The 22348-nt window shown below is 43.0% G+C and overlaps 1 protein-coding gene across 3 annotated transcripts in view; it reads left to right on the forward strand.

Moving 5' to 3' along the window:
- Nucleotides 1-22348, forward strand: part of RGL1 (ral guanine nucleotide dissociation stimulator like 1) — a 298327-nt gene that overhangs the window by 223567 nt on the left and 52412 nt on the right. For all 3 annotated transcript variants that reach the window (XM_059937720.1, XM_059937734.1, XM_059937728.1), the window contains 2 exons: nucleotides 3189-3266; nucleotides 20582-20766. In XM_059937720.1, the coding sequence (XP_059793703.1) occupies nucleotides 3189-3266; nucleotides 20582-20766 (263 nt within the window). The remainder of the gene's footprint in view (nucleotides 1-3188; nucleotides 3267-20581; nucleotides 20767-22348) is intronic.

Raw genomic sequence — 22348 nt, forward strand, 5'->3', positions numbered from 1 at the left:
CTGATAAAGTGGCATCGGAGCAAAGACCTGCAGGAGCCCAGGGAGTGCACCAGCGGTGTGGGCGTGGGAGGCGGTGGCAGCGGGTGCAGAGATTCTGAGGCAGGAAGATGCTTGGCGCGTGCGTGCGTGTGTGTGCGTGTGTGTGTGTGTGTGTGGTGCGGGGAAGCAGCAAGGAAGCCAGTGAGGCTGAGGGGGAGTGAGTGAGTGTAGGAGACGTGGTCAGAGATATCAGGGGCAGGGCACGTAGGGCCTCAGGAGATGGGTAAGCTCTTGGCCTTTCCTCAGAGTGGAGAAGAGTGGGAGCCGGGGGAGGGTTCTGAGCTGAGCAGCGGCATGAACAGCATCGCCGTGGCTTGAGGCAGACATGCCAGGAGAGGCGTTAAGCGCCTGTGGCATTGATCCAGCCAGAGATGGTGGCAGTGTGAGCCAGGGCAGAGTGACGAGAAGTGCCGGGATTCAGGATATGTCATAAAGGCAGAGCCATAAGATTTTCCTGGTGGATCGGGCAGAGAAGAAAGAGTTAGGGATGCCGCAGCCTTTGAGCCTGCGTGCCTGGACCGTGTGCGCCAACACACACGTGCCTTGTTACTGATGCTTCTCATCGGTCTCCAAGTTATTACCAACCAATCATGCTGGTCCTGACGATGAGCCTCTACTCATAGTACTCTGCTGGCCGGGAGAAGTATCCATGTGGTCTTCTGGGCAGACGGTACTGGGTTCATTAAGGAGAGAGAACTTTGCTCACTCACCAGTGTAAGTTACTTAGTCCTCTGTGACACCGTCTGACTGCACCTGTGGCATCACGTTCTGGGAGCAGAACAGTGATGGGCGTTCACGTCATCCCAGCCGGCGTCTCAGCTCTGAGCCTGAAAAATGCAGACAAAGAGCAGCAGAGTATGAGAAGCAAAAGCAAAGACGAGGAAGAGGAAGGTCAGGGGATTTTTAGTATGAACATCTCTGGAAAGGAAAATATCAGGAGCAATAAAATGTGTATCTTTCCCTTGTAAAGTTTTTTCGCTTTTATTTCGACCTCTCAGAGGTTCCAGTTGGAAGATAAAAGATGCCGTATTTCCAGGATAACCAGAAAGAGAATTAATGAAGGAACACAGAATGGGACCAAAACGAAGATTTAGTCCCACATGTAGTCACTGAGGGCTGGCAGGCGGGAGTTTACGGGTCACTCAAGTCAGATGGGTGGCAGGCACGGTGGCCTCCCTCCTCACTGTACTTACCCCATCTTTCCTACTTAAATAAACCAGAGTCTGTTGTGAGGGAACATGAGGACAGGGTCCGCTATGACGGTGGCCAAAGAGAGAGCCAAGAAATCCCACTCTATTTATTTACTAGGAATCTCATTTCCCAGCCCTGCCTTGCTCACATTGGGCTGCATAAGTCTTAATCTGACTGAGTTCTTGTCTCAGGGAAAGCAAAGGGTAGCCCTGGAAGCCTCTAAATAGCAGGTGCAGGACAGAATGAAGGGGAACAGGGAGGGCGGAGGCCAGTGGAAAATATCTCTGGGAGGCCAAGAAGTCCATAAGGCTGATGAGCTTGAGAAGGAGCAGGTGGATGGGGGTGGGGGCTGATGCCTCCGGGCGTAAACTAGAACCTGCCGGGATGGGGCGATGGGGAGACCAGATGGACTGGCATTCTGTCAAACCAGATGGTGGGCTTTTATTTTTAAAAGGACTTGTAAATCCTAGGAACAAGGGACCATAAGGGTACTGGGGCCCTTAATCCTATTAGTAGAAGACAGAAGTGTTCTCTTTAAAAATGTAAACCCCACCAGTTATAGAATTTCTATTATCAAAACTTTGGGACAGATTACCAGCTTGTGAAACTCCAAGGAATCTCTGAATTCTCCACTGATGGCAAGAGAAACTGCACAAATAGTCTAGGCATTATACGTTCATATAAAGGCTCCTCCTTAGGAATCTAAAGTGAATTTACTAAATGAACATTCTGAACCAAACAAAACATGATATATTTGTATGAAATAGACTTGCTTACCTATGGAGTTGGAAGGACATCTAACAGTGTAATCAGGGACTGATCAATGTTTTAATAAGTTTTGAGTTTGTAATGAGACAAATAGGCACCTATTGCTTTCTAAACCATTGTTCCCCTGTGTCCCCCTTCCCCAGTGGCTGGGGAAACCTAGATCAGCCTGGCCTCGGTGTACACACTGCTGCTCTCTTGGTTGCTGAGAAACGAGGGTTCTGTTCTTCAGCCCTTGTCTCTATCTCAGCCTTTACTTGAGGGTTTGGAATTATTTCCATCACCCTCCTCCAGTAGGACCTATCCTCAAGGAGACCAGACTCATAAGCAGAGCATGGAATCGTCATCTTGTGCCCATGTGTGGCACAGGCGTGAAGGTTGTGCAAGCAAAGCCACATCTTCCTTCAGTAGCTACACAGAGGGGTCGATGCTCCAGAGTTCATGAGGAATCTCCCACCTGTGCATCACATAACGCCTGATTTCTGCTGCTAAGAGGAAAAGAGTTAATTTCATCGAAAAGAATCCAAAGAAATGTTAAATATTAAGAGAAAGTTTTAAGTAGTGCGATTCATTGTTTTTGTTTTTTTTTTTTTTAATTTTTTTTATAGCTACTTTATTTATTTATTTATTTTTGGCTGTGTTGGGTCTTCAGTTCGTGCGAGGGCTTTCTCTAGTTGCGGCAAGCGGGGGCCACTCTTCATCGCGGTACGGGGACCGCTCTTCATCGCGGTGCGCGGGCCTTTCACTATCGCGGCCCCTCCCGTTGCGGGGCACAGGCTCCAGATGCGCAGGCTCAGTAGTTGTGGCTCACGGGCCCAGCTGCTCCGTGGCATGTGGGATCTTCCCAGACCAGGGCTCGAACCCGTGTCCCCTGCATTAGCAGGCAGACTCTCAACCACTGCGCCGCCAGGGAAGCCCCCGATTCATTGTTAAATCACTTTCCTTGTAGACTGTATATTTATACGTACACACACACACACATATATACACACACACATATATATGTTTACCCATTAAATAAATATCAATTATATAATATCACTTTTGATGTTATTTCACAGATGTTACTTTCCTTAAATACTCCTGAAAAGTATAACTGTTGTCTTGTGCTTGAAATGGAAAAGAGTTGCTCTCCAACACTACTGACTGCATTTTCTGTTTGTCTGTTTGTTTGTTTGTTTTGATCTATAAAGGTATGGAAACCTGACAAGCCCAAACTGTGAAGAAGTTGGAGGCCAAAGTTCATCAGAGTCTAAGACGGTGATCAGGAAGTGAGTCTGCCTCTTCTCTGCATTACAAGCTCTCAGTCAAGACTTATTATCTTAAAAGAACGTAATTTAGTAGAGTTTTTAAATTCCTTTGGAATGTTGCCAATATGTATAAAGTCATAGAAGTATTTTTTGACCATCTAATGCTATTCATTTATTCATTCAGTAAACATGTATTGATCACCTACTCTTGACCAGGCCCTGTGCTAAGGGATACAGCTATGAACAAAATAAGTAAGTCCCAGCTCTTATGAAGTTTATATTATAGTAGAGAGAGAGAGACAAAGAATCCAGGCAAAAAAGAATGAAGTAGGGCAGGGGGGCTAGATCCTGATGGAGACTTTGATTCACATAGGGTGTCAGAAATGGGCTTTCTGATCTGATCTGGAGACACTGGAGCAGAAACCTGAATGTGGTGCAGATGAGGCCTTGTGAATGTCCAGGCAGGGAGAATATGGAAAAAGCTCTGCGGCAGGAACAGTGTTTGAGAAACAGTAGAGGGGTGAATGAGGCTGCAGCCAAGTGAATGAAGTGGCAAGTACTGGGGCATGAGATCTGTAAGGGCCCCTCATCGCATGAAGGCTTTGGGAAGGATGTTGCATTTTATTCTGAGAAAGATAAGAAACACTTAACAGGGCTTTAGGAGAATAGTGCCATGGCCTGGTTTCTATTTAAAAGGCCTCCTCTGGCTCTGTGTGGAAAATAGACCCTGACATTGGGGACAGGGGCAAGAGTGGCAGCAAGGAGCCCGGTTAGGGCCCCTACGTGGGTCCAGGCAAGGGGTGATGACAGTATGGACATGAGTAGTAATAGCAGTTGTCGTCTTTGTCATTATAGGAGTGGGAACAAGAATTAGTAGCTCGTAGTCGTGACAGCTTCTGCAGAAGTCTTGAAGGTGTTGCTGACAGGATGTACTGATGCAGTGGGTGCGGCATATGAGACAAAGAAGAGGCAAGGATGTCTCCAAGGGTCGTGTGTGAGCGAGTGATAGAATGGAGCCCCGGCTTTGCGCGATAAGAAAGTTTGGTGGGGAGCATGTGTCAGTAATTTCATCTTAGACGTGTTAACTTTGAGGAAATTGGGTGAGTGTAGATTCCAGGGAGAAGTCTAGACTGGAAGTATACATTTGGGCATCCTTAGTTTATACATGGTGTTTAAAGCTATGGGAATGGATGTGACCTCCTGTGGACGAAGGGTAGATCTAGAAGGGAAAGGTCCAAAGGCTGAGCCTTGGTTCCCTCCAGTACTGAGAGTTAGGAAAGCGGACGGTCCAGCAGAGGAGACTGGAACAGAGCAGGCAGGGGGAAGGAGAAGAAAGAAGTTGTGTTCCAGAAGACAAGCGGAGAAGGGGTTTTGGAGGGGGCGTGACCAGCTGTGTCTGATGCTATCCAGACATCAAGCGAGAGGGGTCTGGGGAGTGACTCCTAATTTTGCCACACTTCCGTCTTTGGCACCCGTGGCGAATGCAGTTTTGGTGGATGGAGATGTGGGTTAAGAGAGGTTAGAAGGGGAGGAAGTGGGGATGACAAGTTTAATGACTCTTTGGAAGAGTTATGTTGTAAAGGGGAACAGAGAAATGGGGCGGAGGATGAGGGCAAGGGATGGTCTTTTCATTGTGGTTTTTTTTTTTTAAATGGGAGGTAGTTTATGCTGATGAATTTGATCCAGCAGTCAGTGAAGAAGAAATCCACGATGTAGGGGTACAGGCTGCTGAAGGAGTGAGGTTCTTGAGTAGATAGGTTATATACTAGGGTGCTTGAAACCACTCATGGTTTCATCTTGGGATCAAAAGTTCAGGGAGGTAATCCTATGGAATTTTTAACTGTTCAGGCGATTGGCTAATTGACTCCTTTCTCCAGGAGCCAGGGATATAAAGATGAGAAAACTGGGTATCTTTTTAACTCCTGAGTTAGGTGTCAGGTAGTTTCATAATTTTATTGGATGGGCCATAACCTTCCAGAAAACTAAACACACCAGTGTGGAATATTTGAATGCCAAGTGCAAGGTGTGGTGAGTGGAAGAGATACCTTATTCCTAGAGAGCTTTAGGGAGGCTTCTTGGAAGAGGTGACATCTGAAGCAGGCTTTGAAGGAGCGTGAAGATTTGGATGGTAGAGCCGTTTAGGAAGAGGGGACAGTGGGATCAAATCAGGGAAGTGCAGAGTATATGATATTTGGGGGAACAACACAGAATCGGGGCGGCTGCTTCACTGTGTACATGTTGGGTGAGGGCAGTTAGTGGAGCTGAAGTTATCATGAAAGGTTTGAATTTCTCACAAATTCAAGAGGATTTGGACTTTCCCTGGTAAGCAGTGGGCAGTCAGCCCTAAAAAGTTTTTGCAGGAGGGAAGCTGTATAATCAGATAGGTAATTTGAGGGAATGGATTAGACTTACAACCTTCTTTTTTTTTCTTGTGGTTCTTTATTATCTCATTGTTGTGCCCAATCCAGATGCCTCTGCCTAGCCCATAAATGCCGCATCAGTATCGCCTGGGAACTTGTTAGGAATGCAGAGTCTCAGGCCCTGCCCCAGACCTAGATTAGAATCTGCATTTTAACAAGATCCTCCAGTGACTCCTATGCATTTTTTTAAAATAAATTTATTTATTTTTTTAATTTATTTTTGGCTGTGTTGGGTGTTCGTTGCTGTGCGCGGGCTTTCTCTAGTTGCGGAGAGCGGGGGCTACTCTTCGTTGCAGTGTGCAGGCTTCTCATTGCAGTGGCTTCTCTCGTTGTGGAGCACGGGCTGTAGGCACGTGGGCTTCCGTAGTTGCAGCACATGGGCTCAGTAGTTGTGGCTCACGGGCTCTAGAGCGCAGGCTCAGTAGTTGTGGTGCACGGGCTTAGTTGCTCCGTGGCATGTGGGATCTTCCCAGGCCAGGGCTTGAACCTGTGTCCCCTGCATTGGCAGGCGGATTCTCAACCACTGCGCCAGCAGGGAAGCCCCTCCTATGCATTTTAAAGTTTGAGAGTCGTAGGATTAGAGGGATTTTGTTGTTGTTAGTTTTGTTTATCCATGAACATGTACGGAAATAATAATTTTTTTAAAAAAAGAACCTTTTTATAATGAATTTTAAAACATATGTTAAAGAAGAGATACTCTACGAATTGAGTGGCCAGCTTGTCAAATGTAACCTCGATCTGTGGCCAGATTCAGAAATAAGCGTGTTATCTACATAGTTTGGAATTGTGTCACATCTAGAGCTACCATTCAACTAGCCACCCAAACACTCTGAGGAGAGTAACAAGATGAAAAATATCCAGAGCTTTTCTGTTTCCCAGGGGGTGTTTTGAGATGAAATAGTTTTCTGGGAAGTAGCAGTTAAAGCAAATTGATTTGTACTCTGGACGTGAAGAGTCATGCTCATTCTTTTGAAGGCCTGTTATAAAACTTCATTCAAATTAATTGTACACCAGGAACAGTAACGTGGGTGAGACTGCAGGATAAGCTGTTTTAAAGGGCTTTACAGTTTTAAGCATATGAGGCCTTAACAAAGAGCTTCACATAGAACTCCCCTGAGGGGTCCATCATCTGAAGACAATGGTCCTTTCCTAAAGCCTCACAGTGAATTGGTAGAAAGTTCTTGACCCTTTTCCTCAGACTGAGTTGCCTTTTTAAAAAATTATGCCTGATGAAAATATGCCACTTTATCATATAATGGGTCACTCTGTCCTACAGAGACTGGAATGCTAAAATCCCTTCTCTCTGCTGACCTCTTTCTTCTTTCCATTTCCCTTTCTTCTGTCTTTTTTGGGTGTTTCCTCCCCCCCCCCCCACTTCTCCTTTTATTATTTTTCATCTCACTTCAGCATTCTCTTTTTGTTCTCTTTTTCACAAGTTACCCTTCTGATCATTTCTGTGACTTGATAGGGTCACTGCTTTGTCTGTTTTTGGAAGAAATCAGGGAAGTATCTTGTCCATTCCACATGTAACACACGGAAAGTTCCTCGATCATCTCAGAGCTGCAGCAGCTGACTTGTAGCAGTGTCTGAAGGCTTCCTGATGGCTGATAGATTTGTAGGAGATATGGCTATATGCCAGTTCTCAGTGGGGGAGTTTTGCCCCCAGAGGACATTTGGCAAGATCTGGAGAATTTTTGGTGGTTTCAACTTGGTGGGGAGATGCTCTGGCATCTAGTGGGCAGAGGCCAGGATTGCTGCAAAACATTCTGCCATGTGCAAGACCGGCCCCTTTCCCCGCTGCAACAAAGAATTACCTGACCCTAAATATCAGTAGTGCCTAGGTAAGAAACCCTGCTGGATGGCAATTAGGCTGCTGCAGTGCTCAAGTGAAAACTGTCTTTATTTATGAACCTCTAAATATATGTAAAAATAATGCCATACTTATTTGGAAATTTATTGATTTATGCCCCTTCTTATAATTAGGCGAATCCAATGCTGAGGTGGCCTTGGAGCCAGCCTCATGGAAGGTGACAGGTCCTGGGAAACGAGGCTGGAGAACTCGGACTCAAGCTCCTCCTCCATCACTGTCACTTCACCTCTCTCGGTTTCAGTCTCTTTTCCTGAAAAATGAGTGCTCTGAGATCCTTTCAAGTTTAAGGATGCCTAGGATAAAATTTATTTAGCTTTCTTTTCATCTTCTTAAAAATGAAAATGAATATCAGAAGCAGAGATATGGTCCAAATATTATACTGATTGTTTGAGAGGTGCCCTTCACTGCTTGTCTCTGTTGGAAAGACTGGGTAACCAGTTTTGATAAAATAGGAAAGAAAAAATACACAGCTTCTTTGATTTGCTTATTATTAACCGTGACATCAGAACTGCTGGCTAGGATCATCAATAAAGAGATGGGCTAAAGCATTGTATTGTGGGGTCAGGCAAGGAGCAGCAAAATGCCCATTGTTTTCCTTTGCTGCAAATCTGTGTTCTTGTGATTTCAGGTGGGAAACAGACGGCAGGAATTCAGTGACATTCTAAGAAGTAAACATCCTGTTTTAGGACAGATGCCTTCAGTTTTGCAGCCCAGGGATATGGGGGGTGGAGGTGGGGAATCACTACTGGGTTTAACTATGAAAAGGAAAATGCTCAACTATTGTTTGGTTTTCAGTTTTTGTTATAAAGTATAGAACAAGGCTTACATTTGATACAGGCTCCCAAGTCCCAAGGTAACAGTCTTTCCTGTATTTCTGAATATGGATCTAATCAACCTTTCAAAGGATAAAAGAACTTAAAAGAAGGCAAAAATGTGGAAATAACAGATGAAACAGTCAAGATGAAAGATTGGTTTCTGGTATCTTGGACCACAACTGGCTAGTGTTCTTCATGAATTTCAAAAAGTACCTGATTGTGCTGTGACTCTCACTTGTAATTCCAGTCCCGAGTATGCCCGGTTCAGGCTTTGTGCGATATCAGGACCTTTAAAGTTATCTGGCTAGAGTAAGAATTCCTTCAGTTGCAGGGAATTCAACTTCCAAGGATTTTAGATGTTGGGATCTTTGCCACACAGTGATTTCTGATGTTAGCACTAGACTGATGTAAATAATAAGTCATACCATGTTTGTTTCTACAATCCCTAAACTTGTCACTGTTGGGACATCAGGGAACTCACTTCCTACGACAGAAGAAAACATCTCTGCCAGCATTCATTCTACCTGCGCCCCTTTCCTCCTTCCTGCCGACACTTTTACATGAGAAAATGCTATCTATTTAGAAGAATAAAATCTGAACCAGATGGGAAAAGGAAACTTTCTTTAGTGCAGATTTATTACAGTCATTGAATTCAGAAGTGAAGAGAACATGAAGAAGGGATATTAACCATACAGAGCCTTGACACCGTGAATCTTCACTCTCTGAAATGTATTTGAGATTAGAATATCATATATATATATATATATATATATATATATATATATATATATATAAAATACATATATATATATATATATATATATATATATACACACACAGAACTTTAAAGATGTTTAAAACTGTTCAGGAATTACGCTTTTTTATTCCTTTTAAAAATTACTATTGTAATGTTGAAATAGTTTCTGTTTTCTTTTCTTTAATTGACTCTCATCACTTCCCTTCTGGAATGCCATATTTTGTTTTCTCAAACTCTTTACCATAGCGTGGTTTAAACCACTGAAATCATTCTGTTTTCATCTCCAAACATTCAGATGATATAAAAGTCATTCTTGTAATCTTTTCCCAGAAGTTGTAAATAGTGACACCAGGTTTTAGTCAGTGGTAAAGAGTCCTATAAATATTAGTATCCAAGATATTGGAAACATTTTAAAGAAAAGGGAGATGAGTTAAAGGAAGTTGGCTGTAATTCTTTAATATCTGGGAAACTTTACAGTGGAAGGTATTAACAAATCTTCCCAGTGAGTTCGCAATCAGTATTCATTCCATCAAATTCAAATAACCTAAGAAGGCAATTGAAATCAATCTGAGTGATGGTAACAAAAATGGGGCAAAGAAAGAGGAGTAAAGAACAGAGCAAAGATAAGATTTAAAACTCCAAATTTAGAAGAATTAAAGGCTATAATGTGAAAGGAGTATTTTTAAAAAGTAAAACAAAAGTAGACATGGAGATGCAATAAACCACGTAAAAGAGCCTGGTATTGTCTTTAAAACATCCATACTGGGCAAAGAAAAACAGAAAGTATAGTTTTAAAAAAGTCGTTGAAATCTTGAATCAAAATGATGCATTTAAGGGAAGAATGCAGGCTCCTAAGCAGAAATTACTTTTCTAATAATGGAGGAATGAAACAACATCGATAATCATGGACTCAGAGAGAAGAATAAATGGCCGCCTGAGAATCTCCCAAGGTCCTCTACCTGTTAGAGAAAGGTAAAGAGACATCACAACCAGACTCTGTCACTTGATCACCCTGCAGTGTCAGAGATGATGGAAATGATGATACCACTGTCACCTCTCCGACCACCACCACTGGCTACAGTTTGGGGTGTACTTACCTTAGTGCAAGGCTTTCTGCTACGCATTTTGTACCTTCTTTTACCATCACAGACATGCTGTGAGATACTGTCCTGATTTTATAGGTGTGTAAACTGAGGCTCCGGAAAAGTTACACACTTTGACTAAGATCAAGCAGCTGGTTAATGACAGGTCTGATATTTGATCTCAGGTCCAATTGACTCCAGGACCTGGATTTCTCACCGTTTTGCTCTCAGGCCTGTTATTTCAAAAACAGCGTTGGGATCTCTGGTGCTCATAAATTCCCCCTGCCCCCTCACCCCTGCCACCATATTTGTCTTTATTACAGTAAAAAGGGCTGCAGAGAGAAGTACATGAGGACCTAGGGTATAGTATCACCGGTGTGACTAGTGTTCTAGCTTGTTAGCATTCTGAGATTGTACAGTTTGGGATTATTTCCTTTAGCCTGTGTTGTTTTGCCTGGCTTTTTAATGAAATGAACACCCCGAGCAAGGTCCCCAAACAGCTGTTAGAAATGTGGAAGTAAGGCTTGTTTCCTGGGGAAGGAGATGGGTTGGAGGATGTGAGGAAAGAAGAAGGAAGACCAGATTGGTCAGGCCCATCAATCTGAGCGCCTGCTTCCTGTTCTTGGTGCCTTGTAGCATCTGTCATCCCCAACGGAAACTCCATTCTAATGGTGAAAACTGTAGAACGCCTCAGCAATTTTTTCATTAGAGGCCTATTTATAGCATAAAAACTCCCTTCTCGGACTGTGAGGAATTGGAGAATAATGAGTTACTGAGGTCCCTGAAAAATAACTTTGGTGAGCGGCGGTGTCTCTTTCTAATAATAATGGCTAGAGTTCATTGGCTGCTGCATAGGAATAGTCCCTGTGTTAAGTACTGAGTATCCGTTTAATACCCTCATAATAACTCTATGTGTTATTTTTCCTGTTTTACAGATGAGGAGTCTGAGACATAGAGAGGTTAAGGAACATGTCCAAGGTCATACAGTGAATAAATGAGAGAGTGGGATTTAACCCAGGCTTAACCTCAGCACTGTGTGGTCTCTACTTCTTTCCCTGTGATACAAATGAGACTATTTCTCTTAAGTACTTAGGTTGGACTCTCTTGTTCATCTTTTTTTCCCCCTTAGGACATTTTAAACAACAGTTTTACATTTATATAAAAATTGAGCCAATAATAGAGAGTTCCCATATACCTTCCTCACAGTTTCCCCTATTATTAACTTCTAACACGAGTATACACATTTGTTATAATTAATGAATCAATGCATTGTTAACTAAAGTTCATAGTTTAGTAAGAGTTCTTTTTTTTTACATAATGGCCCTGTTCTGTTCCAGGATCCCATCCAGGTTACCACATTACATTTAGTTGGGATATCTCTCTAGGTTCCTATTGGCTGTGATAGGTTTTGACTTTTCTTGTTTTTGATGACCTTGACAGTGTTGAGGAGTACTGATCAGATATATTTTAGGACACCCCTTTATTAGAATTTTTCTTGTAATTAGACTGATATTTTTCCTCATAATTAGACTGAATTTATGAGGTTTGAGAGAAATATCACAGAGATAAAATACCATTCTCATCACATACTTTCAACATGATTTACGACTGTTGATGTTGGCCTTGATCACCTGGATGAAGTTGTTATTTTTCAGGTTTCTTCACGGCGTATGTCTTTTTTCCCCCTTCCTTTCCATACTATATTGTTTGGAAGGAAGTCACTAGGCACAACCCCTTTGTTTTGCTTCCCTTCTTTTAGGGTAAAGTATCTACCTAATTTATTTGGAAAACTTCTGCATGGGAGATTTGTCTGGCCCATTTATTAATTTATTCAGTCTTTTATTTATATCAGTATGGACTCATGGAAATTTATTTATACTGTGGGATATAATGCAGTGCTACTTTATGTATTTTATTGCTCAGATTATTCCAGCTTTGGCCATTGGGAACTCTTCTGGTTGACTCCTGTGTCACTTTCACACATCCCTATTATTGTATTTGAGCCCTTCCTTACTTTATGGCACTACAAGATGTTCTAGACTCATCTTGTATATTTCCCATCCCAGTCTTAGAATCAGCCATTTCTTCAAGGAGACCTGGTTCTTTTTTTTTTTTTTTTTCAGATTTTCAGGAGAACTTAAAGGTTTTTTTTTTTATATTTATTTTTGTCTGTGTTGGGTCTTCGTTTCTGTGCGAGGGCTTTCTCTAGTTGCGGCAAGCGGGGGCCACTCTTCATCGCGGTGCGCAGGCCTCTCACTATCGCGGCCTCTCGTGTTGCGGAGCACAGGCTCCAGACGCGCAGGCTCAGTAGTTGTGGCTCACGGGCCCAGCCACTCCGAGGCATGTGGGATCCTCCCGGACCAGGGCTCGAACCCGTGTCCCCTGCATTGGCAGGCAGATTCTCAACCACTGCGCCACCAGGGAAGCCCGACCTGGTTCTTTTTATTGGAGAATGATATTAGAAACCAAGATCTGGGTGCTAGGTGTGCTCATCGCTACTGGGGTGTCATTTCTTCTGGCCCTCTCAGCTGACATGGCTAGGAAATATATGTGTAAATGCATATACCTATAAATATTTCTATGTATAACCATCTATATATTATATTAAATATGAATTCTTACTGATGCCTTCAACTCTAATCCTTACCACATGGACCATTCTAGCCTCATCCCCTTGCTTATTTGTGAATATCCTCTCCAACAGTGAGAAAACCAGCTTCTACCCTCTGCCTTCCATTTACTTAATTGTTAAGTTTCAGTATATATGTATAGCAGTATCAGAATCGTTAACTCGTACCCCCGAGGGAAACAACTTTCTTAACCAGAGTCCAGTGTTTATGTGTAGTTCCTTTTGCCTTTAGTCCTTAATCTTATAGATCGTAATTCTTCTTTTTTAAAATAATGAAAATAGCTAATGTTTTTGAGCACTCACTATGTCTTAGGGACTATTCTAAATACTTCAGATATATTATCTCTTTTAGGCCTCACAAGAACTCTGTGAGGAGGGATCTATTATTATATCCATTTTACAGATGAGGAAGCAGAGGCATAAAAAGGTTGGGTTTGTCTGGCTAACCAGAGAGTCAGTCTGACTCCGGAGAATGTGTGTAACCACATTGGCTCTACTGCTCATGAAAAATAGGCATTTAGGAGACCTCTTAGTTTTGTTCCTTTTCTAATGGAGTGCAGTCACTGACATACTGAGTAAGGTTTGGTAATATAGGATTAAGTCTCTGCACAACAATTCTCTTCAATTTCTGTAAATTTACGCTCAGTTGCCAGGGTGTGCACATGTACTTTGGGAATGAAAGACAGGTGTGTAAACATTTGATTTTGAGTTACTGGTTTTGAGCTCATCTCCTCCTACTCTTGACCCTTTCCCACCCATATTTACTCTTTATACTGTGTGTCCTTTCTATCCCAATCTTTTTCTTCCTCCTTCTTGCCTGGGAGCTTTTTCTCTTCTTTAACTGCCCATGGCTCCTCACTGGCTTTTCTGCCCTATATTGCCTTCTGGTGCTTAGTCCCTACTCTGGCTTTGTTTACATTTATTTCCCTGGGTATCTCTTAATTCTTCTTTTACTTTCTCTCCCAGCGTTCTAACCTGTACTCACCACCAGTACCAAAATGTACAATGGAAAATGTGCAAGAAAGCATTGCAAGATTACCTTGACGAGTCTAGATAATGTTTCCATCCTTTACATGCTTTTACAGGCAAAAAAAGGAAAAATAAAAATCTCTGCACCTCCCTTTGTTCTTTCTCATCAGGAAAACCATCTAGCCAGGGGTCTTAGAGGCAGACTGTAACTGCCAGCCTTCCTGGAAACAGAAGAAAATCATTCTGTGACTAGGAGAACAAGGTGGAGGGTCTAGCTCAGAGTCAGTGTCAAGGTTACTTTGCTTTCTTTCCCTGAAGGGCAAAGTGCATTGGCTCCCACCCAGAGGGCCTGGCAGTGTCCTGTGCTACATTGCTTCAAAGGCCGCCCTCTACATAGATCTTTTTACCTGTTCATTATCTATATTAGGGGAATATCCAATTCTTGGAGAGTATCCTAAAATAGAAAAATGTTTTGCTGCTTTTAAAAAATGTTTCCATGTCTAATCTTCTGCTGATGATTAAGTAACGGTAAATTATTACCTCAAATAGATTTCTGGGGAGAGAAAGCTCTAAATGGACAGAGTTATTCTGTTTGTCATAATAATCCTATTTCTTGGCTTGGAAGTTATATATCATGGGAGCGATGACTTCATACCTAGAAGGTGTTTTTTTTTTTATTAAACCTTTTACCAATTCTAGAGGATTTTACTACCTATGCGATTTTAACATGATTTAATGCATTTATCTTAAAATCCCTGTACGTATTAAAAATCTGTGGTTTGAGCATAATAGCCTAATGCTCACCTCAGTCAGCTCTCTTACTCTGCATTGCATGCCTGAAGGTCCCTGAGAGTGATTAGAAGTTTTGTACTATCTCCTTATACCTCTCAGCTAAGACATCTGTCTGGTGTCTTCCAACCAGGTATTCTTAAGTGTGATTTCTGTTTGGCTAAGAAATCAAATGAGCATAGCAAATCCCATCATGCTCCATTTCTCCCCTCTTTTCCTATTCTTTAAACAGGTCTTCCTTATGTCTCTTAAAAGTGTTTTGCTTTCTCTCACCTCAGGACCTTTGCTTATGCTGTTACCCCAGAGTCCTCACCCTGCTACTTCTCCCTTATCCTTAAGATCTCAGCTTTAACGTCATTTCCTCAGGGAAACGCTCCATGGAGCCCTGACCAGGTTTACTCTCTCTGAAGGTAAATACCCTAGACTCCCCTACTGTGACATTCGTCACGTGAATAGTTTTTGTGAATATGGAAAATAAAGGGTACTCAGTAAATATTAGTTGGATTAGTGAATTCATTTTCCCCAGGGGTCTGTTCTATTACAAGTAAAAGAAGTCTTAGAAACCGCATCTGGGTCTGGACACGACTTCCTTCCTTCACATACTACAAGAATTTGCAGCTTGCCAAGGATGCCTGAGGTAGAGAAAGCAATCCTGGTTGCCTGCTCTGCCATCAGATTTGGGCCTCGCCCCTGCTCCCCCCACCCCCCATCCAGTCATTCTTAATCAGACACACACGTTCCCTTGGGAGTGAGGAGTGCTGGCTTTTCTCCTTACTGAGTTTAGATTATGTCACAGTCTTAATCTTTCCATTTGGCTTCAGAAATTACTTCTTCAGTCTTCACAAGTTTTTGTTTTTTTAAAAATGTATTTATTAATTTATTACTTATTTTTGGCTGTGTTAGACCTTTGTTGCTGTGTGTGGGCTTTCTCTAGTTGTGGCGAGTGGGAGCTACTCTTTGTTGTAGTGCACAGGCTTCTCATTGTGGTGGCTTCTCTTGTTGCAGAGCATGGGCTCTAGGCGCGTGGGCTTCACTAGTCGTGGCACACGGGCTCAGTAGTTGTGGCTCACGGGCTCTAGAGCGCAGGCTCAGTAGTTGTGGTGCACGGGCTTAGCTGCTCCGCAGCATGTGGGATCTTCCCAGACCAGGGCTCAAACCCGTGTCCCCTGCATTGGCAGGCGAGTTCTTAACCACTGCGCCACCAGGGAAGTCCCTGTATTACACTTTGATGTTCCTGAATTGGTCTGTCCTGAGGGGGGCTGACTCAGGGGGGTGTGTGTGTGTGTGAGTGTGTGTGTGTGTGTGTGTGTGTGTGGAGTGTGTGTGTGCATGAGTGTGTGTGGGCATGAGTGTGTGTGTGGCATGTGTGTGAGTGGGTGGTGTGTGTGTGGTGTGTGTGTGTGGTGTGTGGTGTGTGCGGTGTGTGTGAGTGTATGTGTGGTGAGTGCGGTGTGTGTGAGTGTGTGTGTGGTGTGTGTGTGTGGTGTGTGGTGTGTGTGTGGTGTGTGTGTGAGTGTGTGGTGTGTGTGAGTGTATGTGTGGTGAGTGTGTGTGTGAGTTTGTGCGTGTGTGTGGTGTGTCTGTGTGGTGTGTGTGTGTGGTGTGTGTGAGTGTATGTGTGGTGAGTGTGTGTGTGAGTTTGTGTGTGTGTGTGGTGTGTGTGTGGTGTGTGTGAGTGGTGTGTCTGTGTGGTGTGTGTGTGTGGTGTGTGTGAGTGTATGTGTGGTGAGTGTGTGTGTGGCGTGTGTGTGTGAGTGTGTGTGCGTGAGTGTGTGGTGTGTGAGTGTGGTGTGTGGGTGAGTGGTGTGTGTGTGGTGTGTGTGTGTGGCGTGTGTGTGCGTGAATGTGTGTGTGTGTGTGCGTGTGTGTTGTGTGTGTGTGTGTGTTGTGTGTGTGTTGTGTGTGTGTGTGTGTTGTGTGTGTGTTGTGTGTGTGAGTGTCTGGTGTGTGTGTGGTGTGTGTGTGAGTGTGTGGTGTGTCTGTGTGGTGTGTGTGTGAGTGTGTGGTGTGTGTGGGGGGGGTGGTATTTGTTCCCAGTGTTTGCCTTCCTCCAGCAGGCCTGGAGCCACAAGTGTTGCAGGAGCATGGTTTGTATTCTGTGTCACTCTATTTTACGTGGCAGTTTCCTTGAGTTCTTTCCATGAGTGCTGATTGATTTTCACTGAGCCATACCATTTTTAATCCCTTCCTTTTGTGACTTACGGCAAGTAGTCTTAAGACTGCTAACAGTTACGTTTCTCTCCAGATATCTCAATATCCTTATTGACATTATGTCATTTGAAATTCAACTGATCAGTGTCAGGTAGATGAAGGCAGACATTATTATGTCTCTTCTCCAGATAAGGGTCACTGGAGCTAAGTGATCAGTCCCACTCCCGTCGTTCACAGGTGGAACAGTGAGGATGGGAACCAGGTTCTCCTCTCGAACCTCATTTCTTGTTCTGTGCATAGAGCCAAGTAGCTTCTCTAGTTTAACAGTCACACCTTTCCTGTAAGTTTGTGACTTTTAACGAGGGCTTCCCTTCGTTATTAAGGTTCTTTACACCTTCCAACTAACCAGTTCTGGTTAGGATGTACCTTAGATCTTAGGAGTGGAGCCAGGAAAGGTAAGATGGAAAAGCCACTGGCCAGTAATCCTGTTGTCTCTGTCATGATTTTGTGATGTTGCTTTCCCTTTTGAAATTTCAAAAGTTTCACATTTTATCTGCTTCTTAGCCTATCAAGAACAGAAAGTTTCTTCCCAGGACTGGCAAACATAAAGCTGCTGTGAGCTTTGGGCACACGTCCAGGCCTTTCCCGAAAGCCTGCCTCTCTGGGATGCTGATAAAACTCCGCTAATAAGAGGGCAGGGGTCTGCCTCGTGTTGTATTGTGCTGTCTGTATATCTTGTCCTTCTTCTCTTTATTCTTCCTCCTCTGCCCTCGTTTCTCTTTTGTCTGAAAATACTTTTTAATTCAATGTCTGGGTTTGTAGTGACTTTTCAAAGCCTTCTTGCGCTAAGCTGTGGGAAGGGCACTGCCGCAAAGGGTAAAATGAGTAGATTAGCAACGCTAGTAGAAAATATCAGTCTGAGGAGGACAAAATGTGCACCTAAAGGTGAGTCCAATATGGATTAAGGTCCCCCTTCAGAATTCCCCTGGACCTTCCAAGGCTGCAGCTTTCCACGGAAGGAAGTCCTATACAACGTGCCCCATAGAAATATACAAGTACACAGAGATGTAAACAAGGATATTCATTTTGTAGTTGTAAGTGTGAGAACCTAACAATAACATAACTACCTGTGCACTAGTAGAATATCTATATTAATTATGGTGTGTGCATGCAATGGATACTATGTAATCCTGAGAAACAGTGAGAGCTAGAGGTCCTGGCGTGGATGGACAGGTGTCTATGACATACTATTCATGGGGGAAAAAAATCCATGGTTTATACATATTACATCTACTTAAATATGTAAACATATCCATAGAAAAGTCTAGAAGGATATACTCCAAACTGTTCACACAAGGTCATGGTAATAAGATTAGAATGAAGGGGGGTAGATATTTTGTTGTTGCAATTTATAGATATTTGCATATTTGTAATATTTACTTTTTTCAATAAATAATTTGTTTTGTAATTTTAAAGCTAACAATTATGGTGGGTAAATGAGTAAATGATATATTGATATCTTTTAACATCTGTCTTTTTCTATAATTTTGGATTTCTACCTGGGTTTTTTTTTAGGTTATGAACTTTTGAGGTGTTATCAGGGTCATTGAGTTGCTGGTCTCGTTGGTTGGATGCTCTTTTAGATTTTTAATTTAGTGATGTGAATTATCATCCCTCCATATCTATCTTTTGATCACTGTCATCGAAAGAGTATTCCCTCATTGAAATATTAAAAAATATTAAGCGAGTGATAGTACTAATTAAATTAAATCACCCTTCTTTTGAGAAGTGCAAAACTGTTCTGTAAGAGTCACCGTAATGTATGCAAACGTCAGGTTTTCCTGTGTTCTATGCTATCACCCCACCTATATGCCTGCCCCAGTTCTGGGCTCAATGCTCGTCAGCAAAGAAGAGAAATTATTCACAGAAAAAGTCATCTTCTGTATAAAAATGAAATATTAGGATGCCGCCACATCATTATCTTCTTCAATTCATGATATTTGGTTTTGGTGAAGAAAGGAGAAATAATGAGTGCCACGTGTGGGCTCTCAAAATAATTGCAGTCCATCATTTCAGGGGGAGTTAGGGCTTCACCATATGAATCTGGGGGGCCACAAACATTCATACATAACAGATGATGTGACAAGTGACCCGAATATTGAAGGTTCACTGACTAGAAGTTCATTAATTTCATTTTGCTCGTGCTTTCAATTAATCCCAGAGCCCAGATTAATTTCTTCTAGCTTTCTGTGAGGGAATGAAACTTTTGTTTCTCTGTTTTTTTGATCTGCACTGAAGATTTAGAAAATACTGTATTATTTCTATGGTTTTAAATGCCAACCTTAATTAATGGTTTTATGTCATCTATTTCTGCTGTAGCTATGTGAATATTATCGTTCCAAATGTCTTCGTGTCCATATTGGTGAAACAGTGATCTCCACAGCAGTGAAAACAGTTAATTTCTTTCCCTTCTGTGTTTGTACGTCAGTTCCAAAAGTTCAGCGTTAGATTGGCTTTAGTTGCATTTCTGTCTTGATCACAGTCTAGCTCTCTGCTATGAACTTGAGACCTGTGAAGTTTAGACACACCTATGAAAGTCCAGGCGGCGGTTTCATATATATGGATCATAATATCTTTTTGTTTCTTTACAGTTCGTTAACTAAGCGAACAATTTGTTTGAAGTCTAATCAGATGGTAATTTTAAAATCTGCTAGACATTGTTTTTCAGCTGAAAAATTTTAATTAGGTCTTTCGCTAAAACAAAGTGTCCCAGCTCTGTCAATAAAACATGCATTGATTAATTTATGGTCCCAGTCATCTCCGGCCATCATCAATGGATGCACCTTGTTCCTGGGGCTGGCTGGTCATTAGTGAGGCAAAGTACCGTGTGCATGGAACACAGCCCAGCACGTGCCCGACTCAGGAGTGGCTGTAAAGCCTTCTTTGAATATGAAGCGTAGGACAGTAACACTCAAAAGTTGTCCTTTTTATCAGCTGTTTGTCTCTTCCATTGAGTGAGGGGCTGCACCTACCTTAAAGAGAACAAGCTCGTGTTATTAGTAACATGAAAGGAGGGAACTGTGCCCCCATGATGACCCTGTCTCTTTTTGTGCCCTGGTCCTTGTTTCATCCAAGGTAGACTCAGCTGAGCCATCAGAAGTCACCCTCGCAATGAATGGCTTTGCTTATCAAGTTTTTCTCCTTTACTTTTCAAAACCTAACTTTCTACTCATACTGTTTCTCCCACTTGAAACACATTGTCCTCTGGTAATTTGAAAAGCGAAAGGATAATTTTGTGAGGACATTTTTGGTGCTATGCTGAAACCCTGGTGATCTTTGTAAAATTAAATTTACACATTATCTTTCCTAAACCTAGGCCCTTCCGTCCATCAAATTTCTGGCCTACTGTCTGTTATTTCCTAAAATGTTATCACAGTAGATTTTGTGGTCTCTGACTTGAGTGAATCCAGAATTGGAAACACATCATCTTGTTGTATACAGGTTACTTTGAAGTTGCTTCAGGACTCACTAAATCTTCTCTTCCGTGTCTTTTTTTGCCCTGTGTGGGTTTTTCCAAAGTTTATGGTCCTGTTTTTTTTCTGTCTGTTTTTTGTTTTTTAACTTACCAGTCTTTCCCCAGCTCCCCAACCACCACTTAAAATAATAAAAGGTAGTCAGGCTGTTTTCAGATGCTTTAACTTCACTGACATTGCTGGGAACTTCTAGGTGAACTATCCATTGATCACTTGCCCAACTTTTCCTGAGGCATGGCTGAGACAGGCTCTGGTGTCCAGGGCTGGTTTTGAGTCTCCAGAGCCAGTTGAGTGCAGTGACTTTCTGTTTCTCTTTCTCAGTGCAATCGCCTCCATCCTGAGGGCCTGGCTTGACCAATGCTCAGAGGACTTCCGAGAGCCCCCTCACTTCCCTTGCTTACAGAAACTGCTGGATTATCTCAAGCAGATGATGCCAGGCTCTGACCCAGAGAGAAGAGCACAGAATCTTCTTGAGCAGTTTCACAAGCAAGAAGTAGAAACTGACAGTGAGTACTTACTTGTTTGACTCCAGGGAAGAAGCTAGATTCTGATCCTGCAAACCTCCACAATGAGGAAATGTTCTCCCTGTACTTGTTGAACAGGAGGCCTTGGTTTCCCTCAGGGCAGGCTGCTGGGGGATTGGGGGCTGTGGTAAAATTCTCAAGGTTATTGAAGTACTAATTACAGAACCTATAGCGTTTTAGAGCAGAGAAGGGGATATTCAGGATCACCTAGTCCGACTCCCTCATTTTCTACATGAGGAAACAGTGGCTCAGAGGTGAAGTGATTTCTCAGGGTTTCCTTTAATACCGTAAAGAGGACGATCTCCTTGATGGTCTTTTACCTTTCCTTGTCATCACATACCATGCTGAACTTGAATTTGCTGTTCATCATCTGCCTAATTGGTTCCTCCTTCTAGCAAATGAAAACCCATCGCAAACCACCACCCCCATTCAGCAGGCAAGGAATTAAATCCAATTCTGCTGCTGCCCTCACAAAAGCTTGAAAAGCTTGAAAAGGTCAGAAAAGATGTTTCTCCTTCAGTGGGAAAGCACCCCTGTAATCTGTCCCCTGCTGGGGCAGATTACCATCATTTCACATCTCTGATGGCCTCATCCAGAGGAAGTTTCTGTAGCTGTTTTTTCCTATCTGAGGAATTGACTGCCTATTTTCAAGGACAGAGGAAGGGCCACCACTGCAGGTCACGGGCTGCTTGGAACCATCAGGCTTTGAAGAAAGTCAGAAAGAGGCTAGGGCGGTCTTTCAGCGTGACGTTTTATCCCCTCACTGGCTGCTGGGGGGTGGTTGCCATGGCAGCTGACCCACTTGGAGCTTCTGACAGGCACTTCCCTGAAGTGACGCCTGATTTCCTCAGTGAGGGAAAGGAAATGGTTCCTCAACACCGATAAGGGAAGCTGCATCAGCGCCAAAGAAAATAACCTTAAATTCCAAACAGGACCTGTAGAATTTTTTATGTGTGGGGGACCAGAGAGGGGAAAATGCAATTGCATCATGAAAAGCTGACTGCCAAGTCCTCGGTATCTCAGATGACTTCATCTGCCGGGAATGTTTGAATACCAGGGGCACTCCTCCAGCTGCCGGACCTCAACTCTCTTCAGGGCCTCCCCTCCTGTCTTCGTGCTGGAGTGGATACACCATTAGAGCCCAGCTCTCCCTACGGGAGCTGCCCCTGGCTTCCGGCCTAATTGGGGAACCGGTGGGACCAGTGGTTCATTGTTTCCAACCGAGACTGGAGGGCCAGCTCATTTGGCAGGCTGAGGCAGGGGAGAACGAGACGGCCTGACTTTGGAAAAGCTTTTAGGCAATCCCAGAAATGAATTTTTTCTGTGTTTGGAAATTTTTAACCAAGAACTCTCTAAACTCTCTGTTAAGTATAGGAATCATTACCGAAAAAGAGTATTAGGAGCTTGGTTCCCATGTGCTTATTCTACCCAGTTTCATGCCGGCAAAAGCAAACAAGCTCTCCTACATGTTTTCCAAAAGTGAAATTTTGCATCAAGTTTTTACCTACTTACCGCTGGAAGAGAATCAAAAGCAGAAACAGTGAAAGCGTGGACTAGACCCCGG

This window comes from Balaenoptera ricei, chromosome 1 (genome assembly GCF_028023285.1).
Source record: "Balaenoptera ricei isolate mBalRic1 chromosome 1, mBalRic1.hap2, whole genome shotgun sequence".
Classification (NCBI taxonomy): domain Eukaryota; kingdom Metazoa; phylum Chordata; class Mammalia; order Artiodactyla; family Balaenopteridae; genus Balaenoptera; species Balaenoptera ricei.